This window comes from Ricinus communis, chromosome 10, assembly GCF_019578655.1.
Source record: "Ricinus communis isolate WT05 ecotype wild-type chromosome 10, ASM1957865v1, whole genome shotgun sequence".
NCBI lineage: Eukaryota > Viridiplantae > Streptophyta > Magnoliopsida > Malpighiales > Euphorbiaceae > Ricinus > Ricinus communis.
This window is the reverse complement of record NC_063265.1, coordinates 14,183,880-14,211,184: the sequence shown is the minus strand read 5'-3', so window position 1 is coordinate 14,211,184 and position 27,305 is coordinate 14,183,880. Positions and strand designations below refer to the sequence as shown.

The 27,305-nt window shown below is 35.0% G+C and overlaps 6 protein-coding genes and 1 pseudogene across 8 annotated transcripts; 2 read left to right on the top strand and 5 right to left on the bottom strand.

Moving 5' to 3' along the window:
- Positions 1-1,304: 1,304 nt before the first annotated feature.
- Positions 1,305-3,893, bottom strand: LOC8283845 (glutathione S-transferase L3). The gene is made up of 10 exons (XM_002525158.4): positions 3,697-3,893; positions 3,518-3,601; positions 3,300-3,360; positions 3,121-3,207; positions 2,758-2,856; positions 2,548-2,650; positions 2,389-2,465; positions 2,162-2,269; positions 1,668-1,748; positions 1,305-1,571 (listed from the first exon to the last, which is right to left on the bottom strand). The coding sequence occupies exons 1-10, from the start codon at positions 3,711-3,713 to the stop codon at positions 1,560-1,562; spliced, it is 729 nt and encodes a 242-aa protein (XP_002525204.1). The 5' UTR covers positions 3,714-3,893; the 3' UTR covers positions 1,305-1,559.
- An 872-nt stretch (positions 3,894-4,765) lies between these two features.
- On the bottom strand, positions 4,766-6,982 carry LOC8283846 (glutathione S-transferase L3). Of its 2 annotated transcripts, XR_007217654.1 has the most exons (10): positions 6,831-6,982; positions 6,652-6,738; positions 6,451-6,511; positions 6,199-6,381; positions 6,003-6,105; positions 5,832-5,908; positions 5,460-5,567; positions 5,271-5,351; positions 5,110-5,180; positions 4,766-5,027 (listed from the first exon to the last, which is right to left on the bottom strand). XR_007217654.1 is itself a non-coding variant. In XM_048380096.1 (9 exons), exons 1-9 carry the CDS (start codon positions 6,875-6,877, stop codon positions 5,166-5,168), a joined length of 762 nt encoding a protein of 253 aa, XP_048236053.1. In that variant the 5' UTR covers positions 6,878-6,982; the 3' UTR covers positions 4,766-5,165. The 2 variants fall into 2 exon arrangements, 1 of the variants encoding a protein (XP_048236053.1); XM_048380096.1 differs by having other exon boundaries at positions 4,766-5,180.
- A 547-nt stretch (positions 6,983-7,529) lies between these two features.
- LOC8283847 (thylakoid membrane protein TERC, chloroplastic) lies at positions 7,530-12,355 on the bottom strand. Its single transcript, XM_048380097.1, is given in 13 exon segments — positions 7,530-7,945; positions 8,033-8,090; positions 8,793-8,851; positions 9,123-9,201; positions 9,297-9,353; positions 9,478-9,545; positions 9,976-10,039; positions 10,448-10,504; positions 10,587-10,667; positions 10,784-10,871; positions 11,595-11,671; positions 11,758-11,831; positions 11,929-12,355. Coding segments are annotated over 13 exon segments (1,059 nt in total). The 5' UTR covers positions 12,134-12,355; the 3' UTR covers positions 7,530-7,853.
- Positions 12,356-13,697: 1,342 nt separating this feature from the next.
- On the top strand, positions 13,698-17,072 carry LOC8283848 (protein MODIFIER OF SNC1 11). 2 transcript variants are annotated; one of them, XM_025158440.2, is made up of 6 exons: positions 13,698-14,132; positions 14,848-14,910; positions 14,997-15,113; positions 15,233-15,290; positions 15,399-15,465; positions 15,717-17,072. In XM_025158440.2, exons 1-5 carry the CDS (start codon positions 13,867-13,869, stop codon positions 15,435-15,437), a joined length of 543 nt encoding a protein of 180 aa, XP_025014208.1. In that variant the 5' UTR covers positions 13,698-13,866; the 3' UTR covers positions 15,438-15,465; positions 15,717-17,072. The 2 variants fall into 2 exon arrangements, with proteins under 2 accessions (XP_025014208.1, XP_002525207.1); XM_002525161.4 differs by having other exon boundaries at positions 13,700-14,132; positions 15,617-17,072.
- Positions 17,073-17,629: 557 nt separating this feature from the next.
- LOC107261736 lies at positions 17,630-19,436 on the top strand (annotated as a pseudogene).
- Positions 19,437-19,854: 418 nt separating this feature from the next.
- On the bottom strand, positions 19,855-22,785 carry LOC8283849 (probable protein phosphatase 2C 38). The gene is made up of 4 exons (XM_002525162.4): positions 21,800-22,785; positions 21,014-21,381; positions 20,623-20,859; positions 19,855-20,388 (listed from the first exon to the last, which is right to left on the bottom strand). Exons 1-4 carry the CDS (start codon positions 22,077-22,079, stop codon positions 20,155-20,157), a joined length of 1,119 nt encoding a protein of 372 aa, XP_002525208.1. The 5' UTR covers positions 22,080-22,785; the 3' UTR covers positions 19,855-20,154.
- Positions 22,786-24,490: 1,705 nt separating this feature from the next.
- On the bottom strand, positions 24,491-26,578 carry LOC8283850. The gene is made up of 4 exons (XM_002525163.4): positions 26,122-26,578; positions 25,901-26,027; positions 25,405-25,781; positions 24,491-25,264 (listed from the first exon to the last, which is right to left on the bottom strand). Exons 1-4 carry the CDS (start codon positions 26,154-26,156, stop codon positions 25,003-25,005), a joined length of 801 nt encoding a protein of 266 aa, XP_002525209.1. The 5' UTR covers positions 26,157-26,578; the 3' UTR covers positions 24,491-25,002.
- Between the last annotated feature and the right edge of the window lie 727 nt (positions 26,579-27,305).

Below are 27,305 nucleotides of genomic sequence, written 5' to 3'. Positions count from 1 at the left end.
TTATAAAAAAAATGAGTTATATATTAATATATAATATAGTATACCGATACTAATATACATATTCTAATACTAAATTTATAATTTACTCTAACTTAATCCTAATACATTCTCTTACCACATACTACAAGTCTACACCTAACAATTTGAACAGCACCTCAGAATCTCCCATTTTGTAATTTAGAAAGATAAAATACTTAAGGTAAATTCTCAAAATCAAAAAGAAAAGGAAAGAAAGAACTATCTGGGTCTGACGTTTTTCCTATTTACGCCACACACATAATTTTTCGAAGTTTACGCGGGAGAAGCTCTCAACATCTTCACCTCTTTAGCTCTCTCTCTTCCTATAACTATATCGCGTGTACCGAGTTTTATATTTTTTTTACTTTTTTATTTTTATTTTTGATGGATAGATTGTTGGCTGGAACTGTAAAAAATATTTTATTTTAATAATTGTTATTTGTAAAATATTTTTATGCTAAAAATAATATATATTTTAATGGTTTGTATTTGAACATTGAATGAATTATTATACTTGCAAGTGACTGAATTGCAAAACAGGTTGTTCAAGAATGCGATGGCAATCACAATTTAGATTTTTATGCTACTTTATTTAGGTTGGTAATCATATTTTTTCTAAATGTATTTGATTAAAGATGAGATTAAAGTTGTGTTTTTTAAATTTTTTAGAACAAAAAATAATTAGCACCGCAAAAATAACGAGCTCGATAATAACCGTAAAATTAGTGCATCTGATACAAATTCTTTTATATTTGGTACAATACTAATATCTTTAATTTTAAAGAATCGAGATTTGGTACGGTACCGATGGACGAATCCGCCCTAATTACATATTAGAATGTTGTCAAAATCACATGGGGAAGAGTCCAGTTTTGCCTTTTATATATGCCAAAGGTGAGACCGCCATCGTCATTAATGGAACATTCTACAAATACCAAATTTCAATATCTTCACCATTTGTTTAACAGATCAGAAACCACAAAAATGAGGTATTACCCACATAATGTATTATTAAATGTAATAATAATAATGATTAGTATTATTAATATTTTAATGCGACTGAGTTCCAATTTAGTATTCTAATGGTCAGATATCAAATGTCAAAATCACGATTTATTGACAAATAAACTAGTTAAGACTTATATATTAACCTTGGATGATCATTCAATCTAATTCCATTTTCTTTAATAAAAAATATATATGAATTCCAATATCAAGTGTGAGCAAGATGTATGTAATGTATGTCTTGGTAATTAAAAGAAAAAAAAAAAAAAAAAACAGATGTATTTGTCAACATAACATACAAGTAGTGGCTTTATTTATGGAAAAAAGAGACGTACACATTCATCAATAATATAGAGAGAGAGAGAGCAACACACTGCCACTGCCACTGCCATGGTGCTCCCTCTTCACAAATTATACTACTACTCCTCGGCCAAAGCTGCTACTAGGAGTATTACTTGTTACATTTCATAACAACTTATTCACCCAAGATACCTTCCTTCCTTTATATCATGTGTAACAGCCACCCCCTGGCATCATCACTGCTGAGCCTGCAATTAACAAAAACATATTCCAAGACTCATCACTTTTTTAATGCTATGCTACCTTCCATGCCTTTCATATCAATATGAGGTGTGATGCCTTACAAAGAATCGCTTCTTATAATATTCAACCAGTTCTTTGGGATCTGTTTTTGTCTGTTTATATGCCCCAATCTTGTTCACCTCCTGCATCATAGCAAAATTATCAACCATCATTTAACAAAACCTTACCCCACTGCCACCCTTTTCAAAATGCTGCTCCAGTTGTTCAACTGGAACACCAAATGATTTCTCATACACTTAAGTCACAAGGAGATGCCAACAAAACAATCATACTACAGAATACTGGCATCCAGTTACAAGGTAAGGGTGTCTTTTTGAACCGGGGAAAGAAGACTGCTGCCTGCTTGTGTTGCACATTAGACAGAGGGGGAAAGCAGTGAAACCATTGAAGCTGATCTCAGATCTCTCAACACAATGTGTATACAAAATTATACTAAATGACAACATTCATCCAATACAGCATTCAAAGTCTCTTTTACATAGAGTACACCTTAAGCATGGACGAAAAATTAAGACTGGATATGACTGGAACATACCCCAACCCAGGCTGCAAGTTTAGGTCTGCCTGCAGTGATATCATACTTGAATACCTCTGATAAAAAGATTTCCAATCTCTCAACAAACGGTATGTAGGCTATATCCACCTGAAGAGAATATAGTTCCACATTATTATGACAACAGTGTAACAATGGCAAACATTCTCAAATGGCAAATGATGTTAGACAGCAAGAATAATGAACAGAGACTTGAGAATGCTGCATACCAAACTGAATTGGCCAAGCAAGAATGGGCCATCATCAAATTTCTGAAGAGCATTTTCCAGGTAATCAAAAGCAGGACCTAAAAGCGAGTTAGAATTTCAGTTAGCACAATTTATATACAGAAAGCCGCCCATATAACCGCAATATGCTGCAGGATTTACCAGCTTCTTTTGCTACATCTCCCTTAAATGAAGTGAACACAGTTCTGCTGAATGTATCGGTGTAAGAAAATAACTCTTCAGCAAACTCTCTCTTGGCAGGATCCTACAGTCAATCATTGACACAATTAATTTAGCCTGACTTCCATCGCAAACATAAGCCACACAGCCAGAAAGTCGAGATGGTTGTTAATAGAGTTAAGCACAGCGTACATCAGGAAATAGAGAAGGCCCTTCAAAGTTGCTATCTACATATTTAATCAGATCAAGACTCTCCCCTATAATTTTGCCATTGTGTTCCAAAGCTGGCACCTAAAAACAAGGATGATTGCATCGTCAATAATGCAAGTAGATGAAGTTGATGAGTTCACCCGACTAGCAGAGATAATAAAGTGATATTCAAAAGCTGATCAAGTATAAGAACACTTGGTCAAAATCTTAAAGCAAGCCAAGAGCCATTTGACATGGTAAAGCAATGTCTTTTCTTTGAGTGCCTAACAATTAGGGTGTCCGGAACTTGCAAGAATTTGTAAGAAAACTCCCTGAAAGAGAGAAAGTATCAGATGAGACACGGACCTTATTAACAGAGTAAACTTTCTCAGGATACCAAGAAGGCCTATTTTGAAGGTTTAGGGGAACTAGCTTGATGCTATCTTGTAATCCCTGCACCCAAAATAAAAAAAAGATATATATATTAGAAAATAATGATAATAATTAGAAAGAAGAGAACATAGTAGAAAGAGTGAGTGAGGGACCTTATAGTTCCTGGTGATCCATACTCGCTGAGCAAATGGACATGCGTAAGCTGTATACAGCCTTCAAGTGGGGAAGGCGATCCGCAGTAAATACAATAAACCACAGACAGAAACATTCACATATTCATCACGGGAATTATAAAGAATAAAATTAAAGAACAGAGAAGGAGAAACCGAAAAGAAATAATTTAAAAAAAAAAAAAAAAAAAAAAAAAAACCTGATGGTTCCATCAAAAAGAGGAGGTTGATCTGCAGCAGCGTCCAAAATTGGAGGCAAATTCTCTTGTGCGCTCTTATCCAAACTGGGAAATGAAAGAAAGATTAGAGAGAAAGAGAGTGCACTGAAGAAGAAGAAGAAGAAGTAACAACTGAAGACAGAAAGATTGAAGAATCATACGCAGTAGCAGCAGCCATCGGTAATGTTGTGAAAGAGGAGATTGATTCGGGACTGAAAAATGTCTAAATGCAGAAACAGAGGAGAGGTATATATAAGGGAAGTTTGAGTAAAAGAAATGACCTGAGCAGTGACGATATCATAGGCTAGGCATTGACAGAAGAGCAGCAGCAGCAATTATTTGTTGCAATTGAACCCACAACAAGTGAAGCTTTCAGGAAAGGCTGAATTAAGAATTTTCATTTGGTTCTCACTGTCAGTTTGCTTCCAATTACCATTTCATTAACCTTTTAAATTATAGCAAAGGATACGAACAGATTCAAGATTTTCTTTTCAGCTTAGCTTGTTAGTAGGTCAGAGTTTGCCTTTAATTTAGGAGGTTATATTTCTAACATTTTTATAGATTCTTTTTAAATATATTATTTTTAAGAAATTAAAAAAAAATGATATAAAATTAATTTTTTATTATTATTTATTTAAATATTATATTATATAATGTTATAAGTAGATAAATTACATTCATATTATTTTTAGATTTTTAATTTTTTAAAATATTATTTTTTATTAAGATAATATTTTTAAATATTATCTTATTACAATTTATTTCTACTTAAATTATAAAATTTATGTTATATTTATTATTTATTATCTATTTAATAAATATTTAAATCAATAATAATCACATCTATTAATTTATTAATAAGTATTTAAACTAATAACAATTATATGTATTAACAGAAAAAATTATCTTGTTTGGTCAAAATAATTCACCAAATACTTAATTTAAAATTCATATTTTTATAATAATTTTTTAAAAATTTCTAATTAATATTTTTATGGGCACAAACATATGTTATTGTAAATAATTTTTAATTTATAAATTTTATTCAATATTTTATAATTTTTAAAATAAAAAGTACAGTATTTAAATGCAAAAAATCTTTAAAAAATATAAATTTCTTCAAAAATATATAAAAGTCAATGGCTTTCTAAATACTAACTTATTTCTAAAAATTTCAAAAAAATTATGATCATATATCTCCTAATTCAGTAATAAGTAAAACAGGGAGAGTAAGCAATTAAATCTCTTAGTGAGTATGGTAATCTTTGAAAGATGTTTTGTTGGCATACTCGTTTTCACACACAGGCATAGGCATAGAGAGGAGTCTTCCTTTCTATATATACATGATTAACTAGTCCACCAACCTCCTCAGCTTCATTCTGAACGACTAACTATGGCGGTCCGATTTGACTTGCTTGCTTTACCGATCGATTGCTTTCCTATTGCCCACTTCGAATTTAAGTCGAAGAAACTTCAAAAGATTTCTTACAAGCTGGTAATTCAGTAATATAATTAACACAGCTAAGATGGTCGTCAGTATTTGCATTATCACTGACATTATTTCCAAATATTACATTACACCACCAGCTCAGGTGACTTCAATTCTCGGACAGCTGCCTACTTACGATGCTCATTGTTGTTGGGCCTGCAGGCACGAACAGAATACTGGAAACTAAGGATATATGTATATGTGTACTCTTCCGATCATAACAACAAACAAGAAATAAGAGCCTACTAGGAAGCGCTTCTTGTAATAGGTAATTATCTCTTTGGGATCACTCTTTGTTTGCTTATATGCATCAATCTTATTCATGTCCTGCACCAGAACATTTCCTTTTTTAATACACACCAAAGATTTATGTTTAAGTACAGTGTAATGTGTTGGAACCAAAATGGATACTAGTTTAATATGCTGCTGCTCTACCTCAATCCATGCTGCTAGTTTAGGCCTGCCATTGCTGATATCATATTGCCACACTTCAGGTAAGAATATGTGGGCTCTCTCAACAAATGGGATATATGCTATGTCCACCTGAAAGCCATTTGTAGGTAGTTTAAATTGTAAAAATCAAAGAGATCATTCTGCCAATCAAATGCGAAAGGATTGCATGTTTTGGTTAAATCAACTGTTTGTGCAATGCACACAGAGGGATAGTTTGTGTTTCTCTCACAGATTATCAAGATAGACCAGTTAAAAGATTCATGTGATAAACTCTGTTAATTGGCTACAATGCATGTCTCTTTTAAGAGAAAAGAAATCAAGCAGCAAATTGGGAAGAGAGAAGAGTCTTCTTACCATGCTAAACTGGCCAAGGAGAAACGGTCCATCATCAAATTTCTTAAAAGAAGCTTCTAGTACATCAAAAGCAGGATCTAGATACAACTTACTGACATCAGTGATCAATCAGTTTTACTGTATAAATCTACACCATAAAGAAAAGCAGCAAGTTAATTATATTAATCTTACCGGCTTCTCTTACTGTCACTCCTTTAAATGAGTTATACACCATCTCATTAAATGTTTCGGAGTAGGATATCATTTCTTCTCCAAACTCTCTTCTTGCAGTATCCTATATACATTATATTCACAACAAAACTTCCGTCAATCAAAACATAAATCCACTTCTGTCAGTCACACAAAAGAACATATAAGCTAAGCTTACATCAGGGAAAAGAGAAGGCCCTTCAAAGTGGTTGTCAATGTACTTGATTATATTAAGACTTTCAACTATAACTTTGCTGTTATGTTCCAGTGCTGGCACCTTTTCCTCAGAATAAACCTCTCTATACCAAACAGGCTTATTTTCCAGGTCGATAGCAACTAATTCAATCTGATCTTGTAGTCCCTGCACATACCAGAACAAGTAAGAACCTGAATGAGAATTAAGAAACTATAGCTAAATGAAAAACAAAACCTTGTAATTCCTTGTAATCCAGGCACGCTGGGCGAAGGGGCTTCTGTAACTTATGTACAACCTTGTATTGTAAGGAAAAAGAAAAGATTTAAGATTGAACAATTCCCACTACTTAGAAATGGAAGAGTGGACATAAAAAATGCACTTTAAAAAATGGAGGAACTATTCAAGAAAAGAAAAGTTGAGAATGGAAGTGAGAACCTAGTAGTTCCATCAGAGAGAGGAGGGCGGGGGGAAGTAGAATTGAGAGATGGAGGAAGAACCTCGTGGGCGTTCCTGTATAAAGAGCTATACAAGAAAAGCAAACTTAGAAGAGTTTCAAGTGAAAAGTTTCTAATAAGAAAGAGAACTTATGGGAAAGTAAAGTTTCGAGATCTTACTCGGTTGCCATGGATAAAGCTTGGGACTTGATTGAGAGAGCGTGCATCTATGGGCAACTGATAGCGGTGCAGCTATATTATATGCTCATACATTGGCGGGCAAAGGTGTCACCTGCCTTAGTTGTATTCGTTGCATGCATGGCATTTGGCAACCAATGCTTTCTCCATTAACCTGTTTTCTGTGAGTCGGCTCCTTCAGTGCTTCGTTTGCAGGCTACTCAACATATTCAAAGCCCAATCCATAACTTAGGTAAATATTTTGTTCCGGAAAAGGAGGGAAAATGTGCCTTTTTAAGCGGGAAATTACATAGTTGGTTTAGAATTTTAATTAATTTCTGCTTAATGAATGTGCAGTAGCCCATGAAAAACAGCATTCTAATTGATCAGTTGACGTTATAAGTTCATTTGCAGGTTCAATCCTGTCGAAAAAAAATCTCCTTCCTGACCTCACAACATTAACGTCTTTAAAATGCGCATCATCCCCATTCTCAGAGAAGAAGAGATATCTGCACTGCTGCATCTTGCTTTACTGACATCTTTACTCCGCATATAAAGAATTCAGGACAGGTAGTAAAAATTGAAGATTTAATATTCCAATGAGGCAGGATACAATTTTTAGCCTAGTCCTCGACAGAAGAAGCCTATGCAATAAAGCTGAATACCTAACAGTTATAAAAGAAATGCGAATAAAAAGCAGGATGCAAGAAAAGAATCTCTGATGTTATTTCAACTAAATACATTACAAGTAGACGTTTCAAACAGAACACATAGGTCGTCTACTAGTATCTCACTCTTATATTGTTTTGTCTCAAAAAGAAAAATATTTTCTTTTACATGTAAGAAATCAATTATGAGTTCCCACTGAAACACCATAAGAAATTCTTTTTATTTAAAAAAGAATAAAATCCATTATTTCTTCTGTGATATTTGAACAGTGAATAGGGGTAAAGAAGGGGCGCATTTTGGCTGCTTGTGCTGTGTTATGAACCACACAGTTTCTGTGTACTTCAACTGCGTCTATTACTAGTCAGACTTCTTCAATAAACTCAATACCACACCTGCACTAAGACTTGTTGCCACAACACCGAGAGATGCCTCGGTTGACACATGAATCCCTACAGCATGAATTCAAAAATCACTCGTTGAGCATCCATCGAAAAGAAGTAGAATGTAAGAACAGTAATGGGATTCGAGATACCCACCAAAGAAATCCAAGATCATTTTACACCCGATGAAGCCTAGAACAACAGCAATCGAAGGCTGAAATGGACAAAGCAACCGAAGATATCAGAATTCACACTTCTCAATGTGTAATAACTAGCATAATAGTACAGAGGCATTATTATTTTGTAACCGGACAGACAATTAGTGTATAACTATTATTCATCTTTGGCTTCATTATGTAAATTCCACACCAGTTAATTAAAACTTCCATCATTTTCACTTATTGGCGATGGATGTAATGGTAGATAAAGTCCTTGCAACCTTCCTGTTTTCTTCTGCTCCCTTAGTTGGACGAAAATATGTAGTCATTCATTACCTTTCTCATGGGAATAATCAATTTATTACAGGATTACAGAGATTTGCTCAGAGATAAGAGATATATTCTTGTGAACATTGTAATGAGGTCATCCTGATGGTCTTGTGGAGAGAATGTGAAAGCATATAGAGGAAAGAGATCGATAATATAACAGAAAAGAGCATAAGAATGTTCAGAAACTAAGAAGCAAAAGTAGAGATCTTGAATTTGGTTGCTCTATTTCCTATTTTAAGTCGGCAAAGTGAGGTTTGACAAGTGGAACAAATGGAGTGTTGCAAATAAGAGATCAATGGGATAATTATGAGATCAGGAAGAATGCAGCTTTGAGAGTTGCACCATCATGATCTGACATAAATAGTAGAGTAAATAGAGGAAGTCATAGAACGAGCATGGGAAAATTTTACGGCAAATTAATACTTTACCTGTAAATACTCCAAGTCTGCCATGCCTTCAGAGATAAGAGTGTAAAGCGACCTTAGACCTATAGTAGACAAAAATCGGGCAATTAGCATCTAATTAAATTACATAACACCACAATAAATCTCCACAAAAATGAAGACGTGTGTTTCTCAAATTGAAAAATGGCTCAAATGTAGAAAAATAAAACAATAAAACTGTGAATTAGGAGTTTTTTTTGATGATGCGAAACCAATTTTCTCATTTAGAACTTATAGTTTGCAAACTTAACAGTCCATAAAAAAATTCAGATATGCAATTAGTGCTTGTGAGCCTATGGTAATAACCAAAATTACCTAAGATGGCAAAGAGATTAGAAGTAAAAACTATTAAAGGATCCCTTGTAACACCAAAGACAGCAGGAATTGAGTCGACCTAAAAAAATAGAAAAGGGAAACAACATAATATTAGCAATGTCACATACATACATATGCTGATGTATTTCACAAGGGTGAAGACGATAGACCTACAGCAAATGCTATATCACTGAGCTCAATAACTGCTACTGTGAGAAGTAAAGGTGTGGCCTGCCCAAAATGGGTGATGCCTGTTAGAAATGAAGAATCTTAGGAGACAAACAAACTCGGTATGCTAAATGCACTAACAATTGTACTTAGCAAAGGGCTACATAACATCCTACAGATGACTTACTTTCCATGCGCCATCCTCATTTGTAAAGAAGCGATTCCCGTCATATTTAGCTGCAATATCAAAAAAAATAAGAAGATAAAAGAAGAATTCAAAATGTGGGCCCAAAATTCGAAACAGTTAATAGCAAATCATATCAAAGTGCATAACTATATACATGCTTTTTTCCTTTTCATAACTTTCTTTTATTTCCTTTTTATGTTCCTTTTTCGCCAATCTCTGTCCATTACTGGAGGCAATTAGGTCTTGAGCTGCATGATAGATTGTTGCCTCTTTCATCCCATAACCTATTTCTGATTGCATATCCACCTTATTTTTATGGGTATTAACCTCTATCTAGACTTCCTTACCTTTCTCTTGAATTATCTAGTTTTATAAGCCCCGAAAATACTAAAAGATTTCTATCATGCATTCAGACATGGAACAAACATATCAGAAATTGGATGAACGGATTAAAGGGAAAAAGAATCAAAAGAAAGGAAGTAATATCAGTACAGGCAGGATGGGATGATTAAATAATTGCATAAGTCTTTAAAGAAGTTTCATCATCTTCACTGGCAAATAGCTAGAATAATGTAAAGAAGATTATAATCTACATAAAAATGTTAGAAAATCAGCAAAAGCTGCACACTAATAAATGCTCAATAAAGTTAGAGATATGAGCTGTCAGAGATTGATACTCTCAATAATCAAAAACATTGAAATTTGCAGATCAATCTCCTATGCCCCTTCTGGGGTGTCCATTTGAAAGGAAGATGAAGATGGTTCCCAGGCTCAATAAGAGACTTGATACTTATCTTTGCAGTGGAACCCATAAAAACCCAGCTTAATTGGTTATACATTTTTAGCCTTTAAATGTGCACAAACATGTCAATATAACAAAGAAGACCAACGACACAAAGTAGCCTATTGAGAAAACTAACTAAAAACAGATTTAACTCGGTGATAATTTTAATAAATCCCAGAAGAGCACCTTGACAGATGAGTACAGGAGTATTGCAGCGAGGAATAAGTTGACAGCCTCAAACCTCTAAAACAACACGAGCAAAAAAAGTGAGAAAGTGCACAAACACACAGTAAATGACAATGGACAAAATTAGGAACTTGCCTACCTGGAGAGTAGCTGATCCAAGTAGTATTAATGACAAACGAAAGATGATTGCACCAGCAATTCCATATGAAAGTACCCGATTCTGTATTTTCAACACACCGAATTTTCCATTACCACATATTGACATGTAATGTAATGGTTAGCATTAAAAAATAGAAAGCAGAAATACCATAGCAAATAGCAGACTCAGTGAAGCACCTGATACATGAGTGGCACTTTGAAATATTTGAAAATCAGCACAAAGACGAACAGATTGTCCACTGACAAACTTTGCTCCAATATATACCTGAAGGATCCTTGGACATTATGGTGGAAACAGTATGAAATAAAAACAAGTTCGGAAATGCAATGCAGAATTAACAAGAATTATATTGATAGTCGATAGTATTCTTAGGAAAAGAAATGCTAAATTGAGACTAGATGCAATGTCAGATATCCTTTTTCAGTTATAATCATAAGACCTAAAGCCATCGATTTAAATTCAAACTCATGTAGTTTCTCAAGCTGTTTTATCCAACAAGGAAAACAGTTAGGCAATACACTGGAGAGGGAGGAGGGGAAACAACTTTAACACCTCACTAGGGTACACAGCCAATCAGAAGTTATATAAAACATGGCTTTCCACTGACAAACTGCAAATTTTGACTAGAATTAAACGTGGGGTGCCAAAGCCCATATTTATAGCGGAAACTCCCTTAAACTTGCTAAACTTCCTGCTTTTGAAAGCTGAAGAATATATTCCAGCCATTATTTAATTGCAAAGACAAGTGACTAAGAGAAAGAAATCAAAAGAAAAACAAAAACTAGAAGCTGATTTCTAATATATCAAGGAATGTTGTAAACTGTGCCTGGGAGTTGATATAATTATCAAGACCTGCAAAACTCACTACCTTGATCCAAATTTAACAAAAATGAAATAAAAATGAGAATACTGAATAAAATTTCCATTTTGATCTTCTATTAGAGAAAGAAAAGAAAAGGTAGGTTGAATATAGTCGCTTGAACATACCCCGCAAAAAACTCGGAAGCTTTACCCACTCCATCTTTGAAACCAATACCAATGCCAAATGCCACAGCAGCGCAGACCTAAAAGAATGACCGAGACTACAATGATTGTAATTAAGACAATGACAGAAGCACCAAATCATGAAAAGGTAGAGAGAAGTGCTCACACAAAAAGCAACAGTTTTAACGGAGGTAGTATAATTCCCATGTGCCTCTGGTTTATCCACAGAATGGGGAGCTTCTGCAAATTAAAAAAGAAGAAAAATGGGTAAAAGGACGCAACTTTAAAAACAATAAAATGGCGGTTACTGAGATAAGAGGGGACAGTAAAATCTGACCTGAGGTAGATAAATCAGGGTCCTGTTGAGCGCCTCCAGAACAAGCAATTGGATAAGGGAGTCTGTGAGGTAGGGAAAGAAGAGGAGTGAAATGAGGAGGAGAGAAGTGAAATCTGGGGGAACATTTGGGAGGTGAAACCCTAAGAGTAAGAGAGAGAGGAGGTTGAATTGTATTTATAGTATGGATAACAGAAGCTAAACTCATAGCTTGAGTTATTAGGTAGAGTTGAAAATAGGGGAAGATGAGAAGAAAGAGAGAGGGAAGTAAATTAAGTTAAGTCAAATTAAATCTTTTCCATGGAAGAAGAAGAAGAAGAAGAAGAGAAAGAGAAACAGAGGTGGGCGGTGGCGTTAAGCTGGCAAGCAAGAGCTCCTTTTTGTCTGTGTGTCCCGTTTCGTGCGATTGTTGATGTCAATAAATTAGCGCCAGATTCCGTTATATTATTTATTATCAATTATTATTTATCTCTCCGAATTTGGTAGCCATATTCCGGTCACTCTGGTCCTCCTCCCTTCCTATGTATATTTATAATATATAATATATAATAATTTTTATTTATAATTATATTATTTAAATTAAATAAAATTTATAACTACGATAATATTATAATTTTATAAAAAATTTAATATGAATTTTTTTAGATTTAATATTTAATTTTATAAATAAAAATCACATAAACTATAAATAAAATATGTTAATCTCTTGTTATATTATATAAATAAGATTTAATAAAAAATAATATTATAATATATAATATAATATAATATATTTTTAAAATTATATAAATAAATATTACTATATAGAAGTGTATTACCTTAAAATAAAATTTAAAAATTTTATAATTTATTATAATAAAAAATTTATTTTTATTTATAACTAGCTCATATTAGAATGGTAACTTTGTATCACTATAAACACAGATTATTCATATATAGAATATTATTATAGAGATATTTTATTATATATATATTAAATTTTAAAATTTAAATTTTTTAATAATATTATTTTTTTATATATGTATTTATTATTTACATATATAATTAAATTTTGTAAGTAATTTAGGTAATTTTTTTACTAATTATTAATTAGCAAGTCAACTTCTAATTAAATCAATAAATCTATTCTTAAAAATTAACAGATTAATTATATTTTTAATATTATATTAGTTAACAATTACTTTCTTGATTAGATAATAATTTTAATTTCAAAAATTTTGATATTATATTAATAAATAAGTTTTATTTCTAATTATATAATAATTTTTATTTTAAAAAATAATATTAAAATTAAAATAATATATATTTTTAAGAATATATTATTATCCTAATAAAATATGAAGGTGTTAAAACATAGAAAAATATATAAAAATATCTATAAATAAATAATTTTATGATTAAAATAACAATATCGAGTACACCACATAATAATTAATTAATATTGAATTAAATAATACTATTTATAATTAATAATTATTTTTCTAATATTAATTTATGAAAGTTTGTATGTTGGATTTTGTCATTGTTTTTGTTTGTGGATTATATGACATTACAGTGTCTTTACCACATGGATAAATGTTTCATAACATATATTTCTATAAAAATATTTATTAGTAATTAATAATGTACTAAAGTTATTACTATCCGATCTCGATCAGTGCAGATTCTTAATATGAAAATTAATTTGTTTTTTAAATTGAATTTGAGTGGATATTTATATGGTTTGATTGGGTAGGGTAAACCAAAACTCGACCCATTCCCCCACCAGTTGCCCACTCCAGGAAAAATAAAAAGAGAGACGCAAACAAGCGGTTCTTTGACCGTCGTTAATAAAAGAAAAAAAGAATCAGAGTCTTTTTATTCGCTTGCTCTCCGCATCAAAAATTCACGGTAAAAGAAAAAGATCTTCTATCGCTCGGTGCTGCTGCTCAACCACTCTCCATGGAGAATCTCAATCCCACAGCCATCGCTCCTCTCGAAGATAACCCTAGCAAAGCCCTAGATGCCCCGATTCCTTCTCCTGTTCAGTCGGATCTAGTCGAGGTCACCGCACCAGTTAATAAGGATGCCGAGGATTCTAAGAGCACTAAGGTATCAGGGAATACTGCTCCTGTCTCTGACACCGAGAAGAAGATCCGCCGCGCCGAGCGCTTTGGAATTACTGTTCAATTATCCGAGCAAGAGAAACGCAATTCTCGGGCCGAGAGGTATCCGCAGATCTCTTCTTCCCTTGTTTTCTTTTATTCTACCATTAAAATATTTAGAGGTCATTATGCCGAGTTAGGTCTTAGGGATTTTTTAAGGCCTATCCCATTAGATTTCGTTCTATTACGTCGGACTTTTGCATATAGATTTCATGGCTGCCGTCTTCCAATTAGGTTTCACTATTATCTATTTCAAGTATTTTTTAAAAGACATCTATTCTAACTATGAAATGACGCTTTTAATCTTTTTTGTTGACTGATAGACTGTTTTGGAATCATAAACACAACCTAAACTAGGCCTTAGTCATTTTCACTTCATATTCTTTTTCATGCATTAATACACAACATTTTTTTACAATCATTATCAACTGCAATTTTGGTTCGAAAATTGTATAAGCTTTCTATAGCTGTTTAGGCTTCGGTCTCTGTTCCTTTTGTATCAGAGTCATTAACCTATGTATTCAAACTTTAACCTTCCCTTTAAGTGGGTTCATGGTCGAGTCTAGGTGTCTTTTTTTGTTTTTATTGAATTGTGAATTTCTTCCTCTCTCTCTATGTGTTACTCACACGAGCACACTCATGCAGGAGGGCTTTGTATAGCCGGCCATTGTTTTAATTAGTGAAGGGTGGTTTTAAGGATTTTTCATGCACAGAGCCTGAATTTGTTTTCATATTTCACTATCTAAATCTGTTTAAATGCTAACCTTACCCGTTGCAGGTTTGGAACTGGGCCCACTGTAAAGAGTGGTGAGGAGCTAAAGAGGAAGGCTAGAGCAGAGAGGTCTATGTTTCAGAATTTTAGTTGCAGCAACGTTGCTTATTACTATTGAGGTGGATTGTTACTGAATCTTTCTGTTGTTTAAATAGGTTTGGACTTCCTGTGGCTGTGAGTGCTGATGAGGAGGCCAAGAAAAAAGCTCGACTTCAAAGATTTGCACCAACTTCAAAAGAAGAAGAAGACAAAGAGAAAGCAAAGGATATGAGGTGTCTATGAACTTCTTACCCTGTGTTACATTAGTTTTAATAGGTCACTGTAATGCTTTGCTTTCTTTGCTATCCAAAATGGTTGAGTCAGAGGTAACATATTACTGCTTGTGTCCCAGGCCTTCACAACCTTCATCAAATTCGTTATCGATGAATGGCAAGGGAAATGTTGAACCAGTAAGGCCTTTATTTTAAAGATCTCAATTATGTATCATATGGAAAGGATAAATTACGAATTATGACTGTACTATTTTATTGATGATCTTTTCTTTGTTTCTAAATCAGAAGGCAGCGATTGCAGGCAAGGCGGGTGGGGGGCCCTGAAAAGAGATTTCCCTCCTCAAAATTTTAGGTACAGTTTAGTTAGGATATGCTTCCATTGCCAGTTGTGGCACCAATCAGCTTCAGCTAGCATAATATCTAAATATGGGACAGTCTCATTTAAAGAAAACGTTTTGGATGCATTATTCATTTGTTTATCTGATGTGGTGTTATTTTGGCAGGTCTAGTTCTAACTTTTGACTCCCTCAGTGGCTTCTATTCCCATTAACTTGAATTTCCAGATGCAACGGTATTCATTCTCAGATAGATCATTATCTACAGGCATTTAACAAGATTCCAGCAGTATCAAGACGATTTCTTGGTTTCAGATGTGCCTTCTAATATCAATTTACCTTGTGAGGCCTAAAGTAATCAACAATGACTCTAGTTTGTTAACTCATCACATTAATCTACTAGATATATTGGAAATTCTGGGTTTTCTATCTAGGGTGTCGCCATGTATTTTATATATATCTTCAATCCCTATATTGTGCCGAAAGCAGTTGATGGTTTGTGGTTGTCATTTGGCAACTGTTTCATCACAAGGATGTGGCATGTGCCTCATATTCATTTACAGCTTCACTCTCATGATCTTCCATAGAACAGCATTATTAAGTATGCATTTTGAGTAGCATTTTTTGATACAAGAATTTGAGATTTCAAAATGCTAATTCGTTTATTAGGAAATGAAGAGTTTTTCTACTAAGCTGCAGAATTGTTGATTATAATACAAATTGCTTGGTAACAAGTCTTATTCTGATTGGTATAAAGATAGATATATGGCCATGTGGGCATTTGCAGTTATAGATTGTAGAGGGTATAATATAGTACCGGTGCATCTTAGAAGCCTACCACTGAAGCAAAAAAGTATTATATTAGGAACGTATTTGTCACATCTACTAGGAATGTGTCTTGTCTTTTGTTTAGTCTAATTGCAGCTTGACTTGATTGTATCTTTTCTGATTTTGTTTTAGCTTTTCAATTTTTCTTAAATTGTTTTTCTCTTGGTCTCATACCATAGCGCTGGACTAGAATTGGATGACATTATATTAAGTGTGTTAGGTGCTCGTGTTGATTTTGAAACTTTCAAAACAATTATTTTAGATAGGGTAAGATAAAATAGTATGGTACTTAATGCTGCTGTTTTAAGCTTGATCATGGGGTGCATGTCTGGAAATGGCATGTTTGACTTGGTTTACATAACAGTGAAGGTAAAGTTTTCAGTTAACTTTTTACTTATAGTTTATGATCATTAATAGTGGAATCGGAAAAGATCTTTAGTTTATTGCTTCAGAATTTCTAATATTCCTAGCTGATTAAGAGTGGTTAGCATTGCAAAAGGTGTTGTTGATTTCTTTCTGGCCTCACAGTAAGTTGCAGAGCTGCAAGGTAGGGTTATGGGAATGAGATATTTTTGGATACTTTGGATTGTATTCTGTAATTTTATTTGAATTGTTTTTGGTTATGAAACTCAGCATCTGGGATTCTTGTCTTTTATGGTCATCAGATTTTTGGGATGGAAGAACAGTGTTTTATTTGGGAGATCATGTAATATTTTTCTTTTGTTATGTATTGTGCATAGTTATTAAAATAACAACCTCATGGTTAATGACATTATTATGAAACTCAACTTCAATATGGTTTTGTAGCTTGGTTGTGATATGGTTTTTATTGATTACCTGCTGCAGTGCATACCTGAAATAGAATCTGGTAATACTGTTGAATTCACTCTAAAGTGAGGTTAGGCATCTGTTTAATAAGTAATTCTGTAACAAATTCCTGTCTTTGGTTGTGCTAGTACTCGGATAGCTAGTTGCCATCTAGGTTCAACAATCCGGGTTGTGGGAAATTGAATAAAATGTTAGGATTTAAAAATTGTATGGAGAATAACATTTTCACCTTCTTAAAGGACTAAGAATATCCACCCACACCCCCAAGAAAACGACTACTCATGACGAGCAAACAAACAAAGTAACATGCCCGCCAGCGAAAATAGGTTCTCTGTGCAGCCATGTTTACGGGACATCCAGGTGTTGTTTTCAGTGGTCAAGGAGCTCTGCAGAATAATATTTAATTCAAGAGTTTGAATTGTTGATGAGTATTATACTGGGCAAGAGTACTTCAGATGACTCCATCTTACCTTGAGGTCTCAGCTAGCAACTTTTGACAGATAGCTCTGCTTAGTCATGATATGAAAATTATTCAGAAACAGGTTACAGAAGATCATAAGCTTTCCAGTACTGCAGTCTTTGTTTAGAGAAGACGTTGCTTCCTCATCCAAAAGACTCAGTTCCCCTGCAACATCAACAACCCATTTTGCAGGTGTTGAAAGATTGATAACAGAGAATGAGTTTCTCCATGAGTGGCACCAAAACTCTGTTGATAGATTCAGTACTGATGATCAAGAAAACAGTATCAAGGCAAAGATAAGAAACACCATGGAAGAGGCTATCAAGCAGGATGGTCTCTGCTATGGCCGGGTTGTCGACCTTGTGAGGAAGGTGGCTCCTGAAAGCTGGAAACAAGAGATTGCTGAAGCTATTGATTTGGAAAAGTATCCGTCAGGTGCTAAACTCTGGACATTGATTACCTCAGAAAGCTTTTGGATTTTCAGTAGCTATGCTGCAAAAGCTCTCCGCTTCAGCCCAGGAGGATGAACTGAAAGTCGCACATGAGGAATTATTGAAAGAGATGGCTAAAATGTGTCAAACCCCAGATGAGTCCAAGTGTTCGTATGCCATTGCAATGATCAAGGGTCTGCGATTTGTCCTAGAGCGGATTCGGGATCTGAGGCAGAAGATAAGCAAAACACGTATAAGAATGATGGAGCCTTTAACCTGCTGGTTTGGATTACCTTAGAAAAGCATTCACCAACCATTATGGATCTCACTCCGATGCCAGTGCGCCTCTATCGTTGACCACGCAATGGATTTCATCTGGTGAGACATCGCAAAGATCAGGAATGGGAACAGCATACCAATTGTCTCTCCGCTTTGACGAGTTGTGAGAATTTATGTCAGGCTCAGCTCTTTCTTCCTTCCATCAACCTTAGAACCGGTGGAAGCTTTATGCTCAAAACAAACGGAAGAGAAAAGAATTGATTTGTTGGTGAGGCTTGGAGTGCTGAAGTTTGCAAGTTGGGTTTCTGGTCTGTCACAAGAAGCCTTGCCTGAAAAACCTTCATGCTTAACCTAGCTCTTTTGAGGGCTGCCCAGGCTTATCTACAAAAGATCATAGTGATATCTACCAGCCTTCTTATTTGCCGCCAAGCCCTCCTGATGGACGAGCAGCGGCCAGCAGTGCAGATATGGGAAGCATATTATCGGATCAAAGCTAACCCAGCAATTGTTAGAGGTTTTAGACCGTTCAGATGATGTAGGTATTGAAGAAATTGGGGACATAATTAGTAGGTCCTCGCAAGATGGTGACAAGGCAGTAGTCCCTGAGAAACAGCAATTCAGACATTAGTCATGGCTAGGATGTTAGAAAAGAGCTTGCAGGCTGAAGACCCTGTTTTTTAAAAGGTTTCCAAGGCTGTTTATTTGGTTGCGAGGGGAATTATATTAGGGCAGTAGGCCTGAGAGAAAAGGACTAGCAGAAATGGCACTATAGCAAGTTGGAGCGGCCATGCTCACTGAAAGGGTGGTAGAAACTGCTGAAGTATTAGTAGTCGCAGCCACTCCGTCAGTTGCCGTGCATGGGCCATGGTATGCAACTTACGGTTGATAACATGTCAAGTACGTCTGCTCATAAGTTGGACAGAAAGGTTAATATTACACAGCTGAAGATAGTAACGACTAGTGAGTGCAAGTGAGCGACTGTGCAAAGCTGTGTTTTGCTGAAGCTAAATATATACTTCTGTAAATGGATTTGATTATAATGCAGAATTCTTCGGTGACTGATTTTAGTTAAAGTTGATTGATATATTGAGATGTAAATAGTTCTTGGACAAATTAAGGATTTCTGTGTGCTGTAAATGAAGCACTATACTTGGGCTGCGCATGCAATTATGTCCACTTTTTGCCTGATAGGCCTAAGCTGCCTTTCTGCTCGAAACAAAGCAGAATCTGGGAGGTGTCTGGAATGGAATTTTCTTTATGTTCAAGCACAATATGAATGAGGACCATGAACTAATACAGTGAAGAACATTGAAGCCATGTTCGCCTGTGGTTCACCTTTTGAATATCGAAGCTAGAGCATAGAGAAGGTTAATAGCCCTCAGGATTTGCACAGGGGATGTTGATAAATCTTATATTATTTGTAATTCAGTCATTGAACTGGGACAGGATAAAAGAAAATTGCATGGTTGTATATTGAAGTACCTATCAACATTTAGGAATATATACCTGTCACCAAGAACCTTGGGTTGAGAGGGTAGAGCAGCTGCTATTGGTTCCTAATAAAAAGCTTGAACTTACACTTTTAGCAATGGTGGATCATACATTTAGAGCGATGAAGAAAGGTTCATATCATATCTATACAGTTATGTTAATCTAGATTTGGTTCCATTCAATGCTCTTTATCTCTGTTTACGCCAGCCAAGGCATTCATGTAAGGCATGTCCTTAGGGAACATTCCGAGTTCCAAACACTATCCTTTTTTTTTTTTGTTTTAGGAGAACTAACAGATCCTCCAATTGTAATAATAAGCATCACTAACTTCTAACAGAAAACCATAGATAGGTACTGATATAAGATGCACTGAATCTTGCAGACTATGTCTATGAGTTAGCTGGGGAGAGGACCATTCCTCCTCCTCCTCGAATTGAAAATGGAAAACTGTTCAACGGCCTTCTTCTGATTAAATGAGAATCTATGAACACCACCACAACCGTGATATCATCATGAAAATGTCTTCTCACCCCTGGATCAATTTTTTGCAAATCTGTATACCTCATTTCTCGTTTTCTTGCTGCTTCCATAAGTGCAGCTTTAACGAGTCTCCTGGCGATTCCCTGCATTATAACAGATGAAAAAAAAAATTGCTAAGTTAATGACTTGAAACAAGCATGTCTTATCTATGAGTTGATTGCAATAACATTATTTTACGTGATGGTCATAAAAGTTCTACTTTCTTGTTTCACAAGATCTTATCAACCATGGAAGACTGTAATGGTGCAAGGGTAGAGAAAAATTGAAGTTTGCTACTGAGATACAACAGCAGATAAAAGTAAGTTCTGGAGCTTTACGTTGCGAGGGCAATTTTGCACGATTTCAACAGCCTCCTGGTTGCTGAGATGCTCCCATAAACCATCAGAAGCAAATATGAGGAACTGATCTTCTGGTTGGAGTTTATGCACTAAGACTGATGGTTCTGAACTGAGGATGGGCTTGTGAAAGGGTTCAGGCAGCCTATACTTGGACTGTAGAGGCTCTGTGTTGAACTGTGTCTTCTTAAGATAGGCATCCCCGATGGATCTTGAAACCTGAAAATGATAATAGAACACTTGAAGAAATTTCAAGATGATGCTGCTTTATCAGTTTAGTAAAAACAACATATATACACAATGCATATCTGTGTCTTTGGCCAACTTCTAGTGCTCCTTGAACCAGGAAAGAAAGGAAAGGCTAGAAAATTACCTGTATGATGCCTTTCACACGCCAAACTTTGTGCTTCAAGACAACAATCTGAGAATCTTCAGGATGTAAAGCCCGAAGTTCATTTCTCACAAATTCTATATTTGCGTTGTGCTCGTTAGACAACTGTATGGCTGTAACTCCTCTGCTTCCTCTTTCTGCTCTCCCTAACACTGCTCGGGAGTCTCCAGCATTCGCAACATACAACAGTCCATTGCATATAACACCTACTAAGCAACAGGATCCTACTGATGCCATTTGAGGCTTATTGAGCCACTGTGTTTTCACAAGACAAAGAAAATCCTCCTCCGTTGCTGAATAAGCCTTCTTTATAACATTTTCTGATACGTCTTCATGCTCAGACACAATTGCTGCATCACAAACAGAAAAAGGTAACAATAAGGAATTGGTCATTTCATTCTAAACATCAACAAAGGGTAGATGAATTCTGCAGAAAACACAGCAACAACTACTGATGGCAGATAGAATCCAACTACAAATCTGAGCTAAAACTGATGTACAAGTCCATATAGTTCATGCACCTCTATATTATAACTATCTATGATAAAATGAGTGAATAGGTGGGAGTTTTTTCCCCAACCAAGGTTAATTAAAAAGTGAAGTTCTTTTAGACTTCATCGTTTATAGGAAACTAGAAGACAAACAATTTGACTTAATAATATCGTGGAGCAGACCTTTATTATTATTATTATGACTAGAAAATTAGCTTTAGCAAGTGTAGGCATAGGGGGATCATCTCAGTAAAATTAGCAAAGGAATTAAACATACCCTTGAAATTGGGGAAAAGATTGCGACTGATAAACTTTGAAGCCTCAGTTCCTGCATGTCCATCATAAACCCCAATAAAAGTCCCTTGAGGATCTGAACTAGTAGAGCTCAGAGGCCCTGATTCAAGTTGGCTTTGGTCCTCTAATAAACTGTTGGCTTGAATCACAGCCATTGAGAACTCTCCATGAAGATGCTGCCCCAAGTCCTTATACCACAATAATCCATCAACCTTCCCATTAGTGTCACCATCAACACGAGGTCTCCAACAAGGTTTAACCATTTTCAAGAAAATGACACTTGAAGAACAATTACGAGATTGGCATACAAGCTGTATTATTTATATTATCCAAAAGAAACAGTTCAATCTCAAACTCTGCTTATGCGGCGATCCCACAATCACAATTCTTGAAGCTATATATCCACCAGACACCATCAATAAGTAGCAAAGAGACCAAAAGAGTATGGGCAAAATGAAGTGAAAAGTGGTGTAATGGAGACAAGAAAGCAATAGTTATTAAGCGAGTTCAGAGAACAGGAAGGGGTGCTGGAGGGATGTACCTTGAATCTGGGTAGAGAGTACGTTTGGTCCTTTCATGTGTGCCATATCTCAAGAAACAGACTGAGCTGTAAAATAACACATGGATTTGGTATTGACAGAGTCTGGTCTGAGATCAAAGAGATTGAAGGGAGCAATGGATAAGAGGGGAGTTTGGAGTTTTTTGACAGAAGATCTTCAGTTTTGTAGTCAGATGAGATCCAAGCATGGGAAAATGAGAACAGTTTAAATTAACAATGACTGACATTGTTGTTTTCTTGTTGTTTTTGTCTTTTGTGGGTTAGTGGAGTTTGTAGAGTTTCCAATTCTATATATGGCTTACATTAAAGTTTTAAGCAAATAACCCAAAGTTTTAGGCAACTTTTGCTCATCTTATTTTTGCTATTTCCCCAGTTTGATTTTGTTTGTGGTTACATACATGTTTCATAACCTAAAATACAGGACTCTGTTAAACATTAGTTCCTTATAAGAATTTCTCGTCAGTTTAGTTTTTATAGCTACAGTAAGCAAATGCACGTGGCAATGTGTACCTTCAACCCTTGTGCCCAGTTCAGTAGTCAGTAGGCATCAGCATATTGTGGATTTAATTAGAGAGACGATTGATTTTCTTGTTATGTACATTACATGGTTGGCCAAGAAGAGACTTTGATTGGGTCACAGTCACACAGATTGAGATGAATAGCCTCGATATCAGTGTTAATGTTATAGATCTAAATTATTCTTAAGTATTTCCAACAAATCCATTCAATCTTGATACATATAATATAATTAAAAATGCATGTAGTTTATCTCTGCTATGTGTGCTTCCTAGAAACAGGAATCCTTGCCCCCACATATCTCTACGTGCTACGTGGAGCAAAGATGGTTTTTTTTCTTTTTTTTGCCTTATCTGTTATCATTATTACAAGGAAAGAAAAGAGAAAGACAAGTGATATATATATACCAAACAAAGTGAGACCAGACTGGGTCCAGAAAGCTAAAAGAGACGAAGTGAGCAATTGAGATAAGTGGTACATGCACCAGAACATCTCTGCATATTAAAACACAGCTAATGCATATATGTTCAGTGTTCACCAACTTGGTCTGCAACTGGGCAGCTTATTATGGTGAGTTTGGTTCATATCATGTCATCCACCAAAGAGAAAAAGAAAATAAGAAAAACCAGATAACAATTATAAAACAATAAAGAGAGAGAGAGAACTAGAAGCAACAGCCCGTTGCCTATAATTAATGTAATGCAAAATATAAGTGGATAAGCTACAAGAAGATGATATTATTGTCTCATTCAAGTGGTTGCAATTCAACAACCAATGCTATTTACACTTCTTGTTCTTGATGCAATTTAATGCAACCAATAACTTAAAATTAACTTCTTGTGATTTTGAAAAATCAAGTAATCCTTTTAATGCACATGTATGTTTCTTTGTTACCAGTTTGGTGCTCTTTTTTTTCCTTTTAAAGAAAAAAAGAAAGGAAAGGAAAGGAAATTGAGAGGATATCCTGAAACTGTAACTTTAGCTCTGAAAGGTTTAAGAATCTGTGTAGCATTGGAATAAAGAGGGTTTTTGTGAATGATTGAGCAGAGGTTAATGGAAGTGAAACATCTTGTAAATCTTTTGCTGCATCCTGAGGTCTTTTTGAATTTGAGTAACAAGACAAAACAGAATGTGTGAATTGAAGTGTCACTTTGTGGACTGAGTTCTCCACTTTTGATGCCAATTTAAGACAGACGAGTAACTGACTGAGAAGAAGTAATACATGGGGGCGTTCTATTTGCTATGGATCCTATCCTATCAACTTCAACAACAAGTAACAGAAAGAGCCCATAAGTTGTTTGGTTTTTGAGCCCAAGCAAGCTGGGCTATGGTGCTAATGAGGCTCCAAGGACCAAAGAAGGTGCATTAATAATCCATTACATACACCCAATGATGGGTATCTACAATTCAAGCAAAGCAATTACCAAAATCCAAAATCAACCTCACTACAAACAAAAGCCTTGTTCAGTGCCCAGCAAGTTAAGTTTTTAGCTTTCGAGGTTCAATGCCACTTTTCAAGTGAGCAGAAGCCAATAAATTCACCCTTCTCAAGAAGTAGTTGTGGATTCCTTTGTGCACTAAACTTAGTTTTGCTAAAAGAACACAGTAAACTTTCAGTAGATTAAAAAGTGGGCAAGCTTAATTAGTTTAATTACATAGACAAAACTCACTCTTGCAAGAGAAGAGCATAAGTGAACCAATTAACAAATTGAAGAGGCAAAAGCCTTGAAAAGGAAATATTAATTGCCCTTGGCCTAACACCATGTGAATGCAGCAGCAGCAGATCACAGGCATCAACTGAACAACACCTAACTAAACATATCAAAGATTCAATCAAAAAGTAGACAAAAGTGAATGTGGCCATACAGTTGGGTCCCAACCATCATCTGGACAACAAACCTCCAATAATTCCCCACTTCACATGCTGTCTTTTAGATTTCTGATTATTTCCCTTTTTAACTTACCTATTTAACCATCTGGTTAATGCAGCACTAATCTTTTGTTTTGGTCATTGTTTTGCTTCAGAATAGAAAGAAGATAGAAGGACCTGATCACAGTATCTTTGTTTTTGCTGTAAGATTTTAACTTAAAACAAACATCATGAGTTCAATTCAGCTTGGCCCAACTCTAACTCTACTCATGTGTCTTCTCTCAATTGAGCTTTGTATCTTTTCTCTGGCATGCCTTAGAGCATCAAGAACTTCACCAACACTTTTGTTAACTATCATTAACTCACTTGTCTTGTTGGTTGCTGCCAAATTTACAGGAACTAATGCCAATGCCAATGAGTTATCCACATTCTCTTCCTTATCACTCTCACTTGTTGAATCTTTCCTCATCTCCACCACCCCAGCAGCTTCTAAGTCTGAACAACTGAAATTCATAATCAAACTTAACTGCTGTCATTAGCTAAGAAAAAAAATCTAATCATGCAAAATATGAGGAGTTAGTATTCAACAATAAATAAGGAATATAAATTGAAAAAAGGACAAAGCAGGTTGAATTTGGTTTACCTCTGAGAATCTTTCTTTGAATCTTGACAACTTGGAGTGAAGTGGTAGATAGATTTGTCTGATAGAGAATCTTTGAAGTTAGGAAGAGAGTTGGAATCTAATGAATCTCGAGTAGTTGCGCTCTCAGAAGAGTGATTAATCTCCTTCATTTCCTGTGAGGCTTGAGATTTGGATGCAGATTCTTCAGGGTCTTTAGAGGATGAAGTATCGGAAAATGAGAGGCAAGAACTATCAGATGAATTTGACAGCACCTCTACTCCCTCCAGTGCGGGTGAAAGTTTCAAGGACTCGAGCTTCTTCAACAGGAATTTAAGCTTCCTGTCTGCCTTTTGCCTTAATTTGGTCTCTTCTCTTAGTTTGGTCTCTATCTCTAATAACTGTGTAAAGGAAAAGAAATCAGAGAGATGTTGAAATTAGTTAATACATTGTGAACGTCGCAAGAGAAACGCCATAACAGTAACTTGTACAATAAATAATGTGGAGGAGAAGAAGAGACCTTATTGCCCATGAGATCTGCTTCCTCTTTAGCAACCTTAGAAGCATGTCTCTCTGCAAGCAATCTTCCCCTTAAGCAGTGTAGAGTCCTCAAGCTATCATCTCCTTCCATTTTCTTGGCGTCACCACTGAGAAATGTCCCATATCAACAAATGTGAGAAACATAAACAGATACAGAAACCGAAAGAAGAAAGATAATTATATAAAAGAAACAAAGTCCACCTCCATCTTTTGTCTTCCTTGGCAGTTGCTGTCATTTTGCTTTTACCTTTAGCCTCATTAGCAGCAGGTTTGCTTAATGAGCTGAGTAATGGTCGGCATACAGAGGCGTCAAAGACCCAACTCAACTGCCCACTGTTTCTGTTTTCTGATATATCATTTATATGACAAAATATATATATAATAAAATAAAAAGATTTTGAAATCAATGTCGTGAAAAAAGAGCTACCTAGGACCAGTGCTTGTTTGCTTTCCTCTTTATCAGAATGTCATTTTAAAATTAAATTCTTAATTTAATCAGCATAGAACAATCACAGTATCATATTAGAAAGAATTTGAGTATAGAAATTAGAAAGAATTTCCACAAATGTCCAACAGAAACAGTAACTTATTGCTACATTATCACAAAACTTATAAAGTTAAAAGCAAAAGGAATTGAATTAATCCCAAGTTCTCCATTAATGAGCATTGAAAGGGTAAATGAACTCAAAGTGCAAATGCAAAAAGAAAAGGAAAAAGAGAATTACCCAATTAAAAAATATGTAATTTTAGTTGGAACATTTCACCTTTTGTGTATAACATTTAATTTATTGGTTAAAGAAGAGGTATGAGCAGATTTGAAATTTGAAAGATATCACATGGAACATTCTCACGTGACCCTCTCATCTGAATCCGCTGTCTTCTTCCTCCCAATTCACCTCTTAATATTAATTCTTTCTGTATGTATCTTGTCTTTTTTCCTTCTCAAGTTGCATTTCTTGCATTTGGATTCGGGTCGGATTATCAATTTATTTCAGTAAGGATTTGAGAAAATGGGTAATGTCTCTTCCATCCTAATCAATATAAGACTGAATGCTTCTGCAATTTCATAATTTATAAATTAAATTATAGAATTCGTTTGTATCATTAATTGGATTAAATAAAATTCCATTTAAAAAATTAGAGAGGAAAGAAGGTACCCAATAGTATGCTTTGGTGAGAAAACAATAAAATAGGAATACAATCATCATTAGTTATTATTAAAGAGGGTTCAAAACTCACTTGGATTCTACTCAAAGAAACTATTGGGAAACCTCATCTTTTCAAATTCTTATTTTTGTACCATCAATACTTTCCACCAATTCTGAACAGCCTAACTTTCTTGCTTGGATTTTCTGGTTTAATTACCCCATAATATATACTGGCCA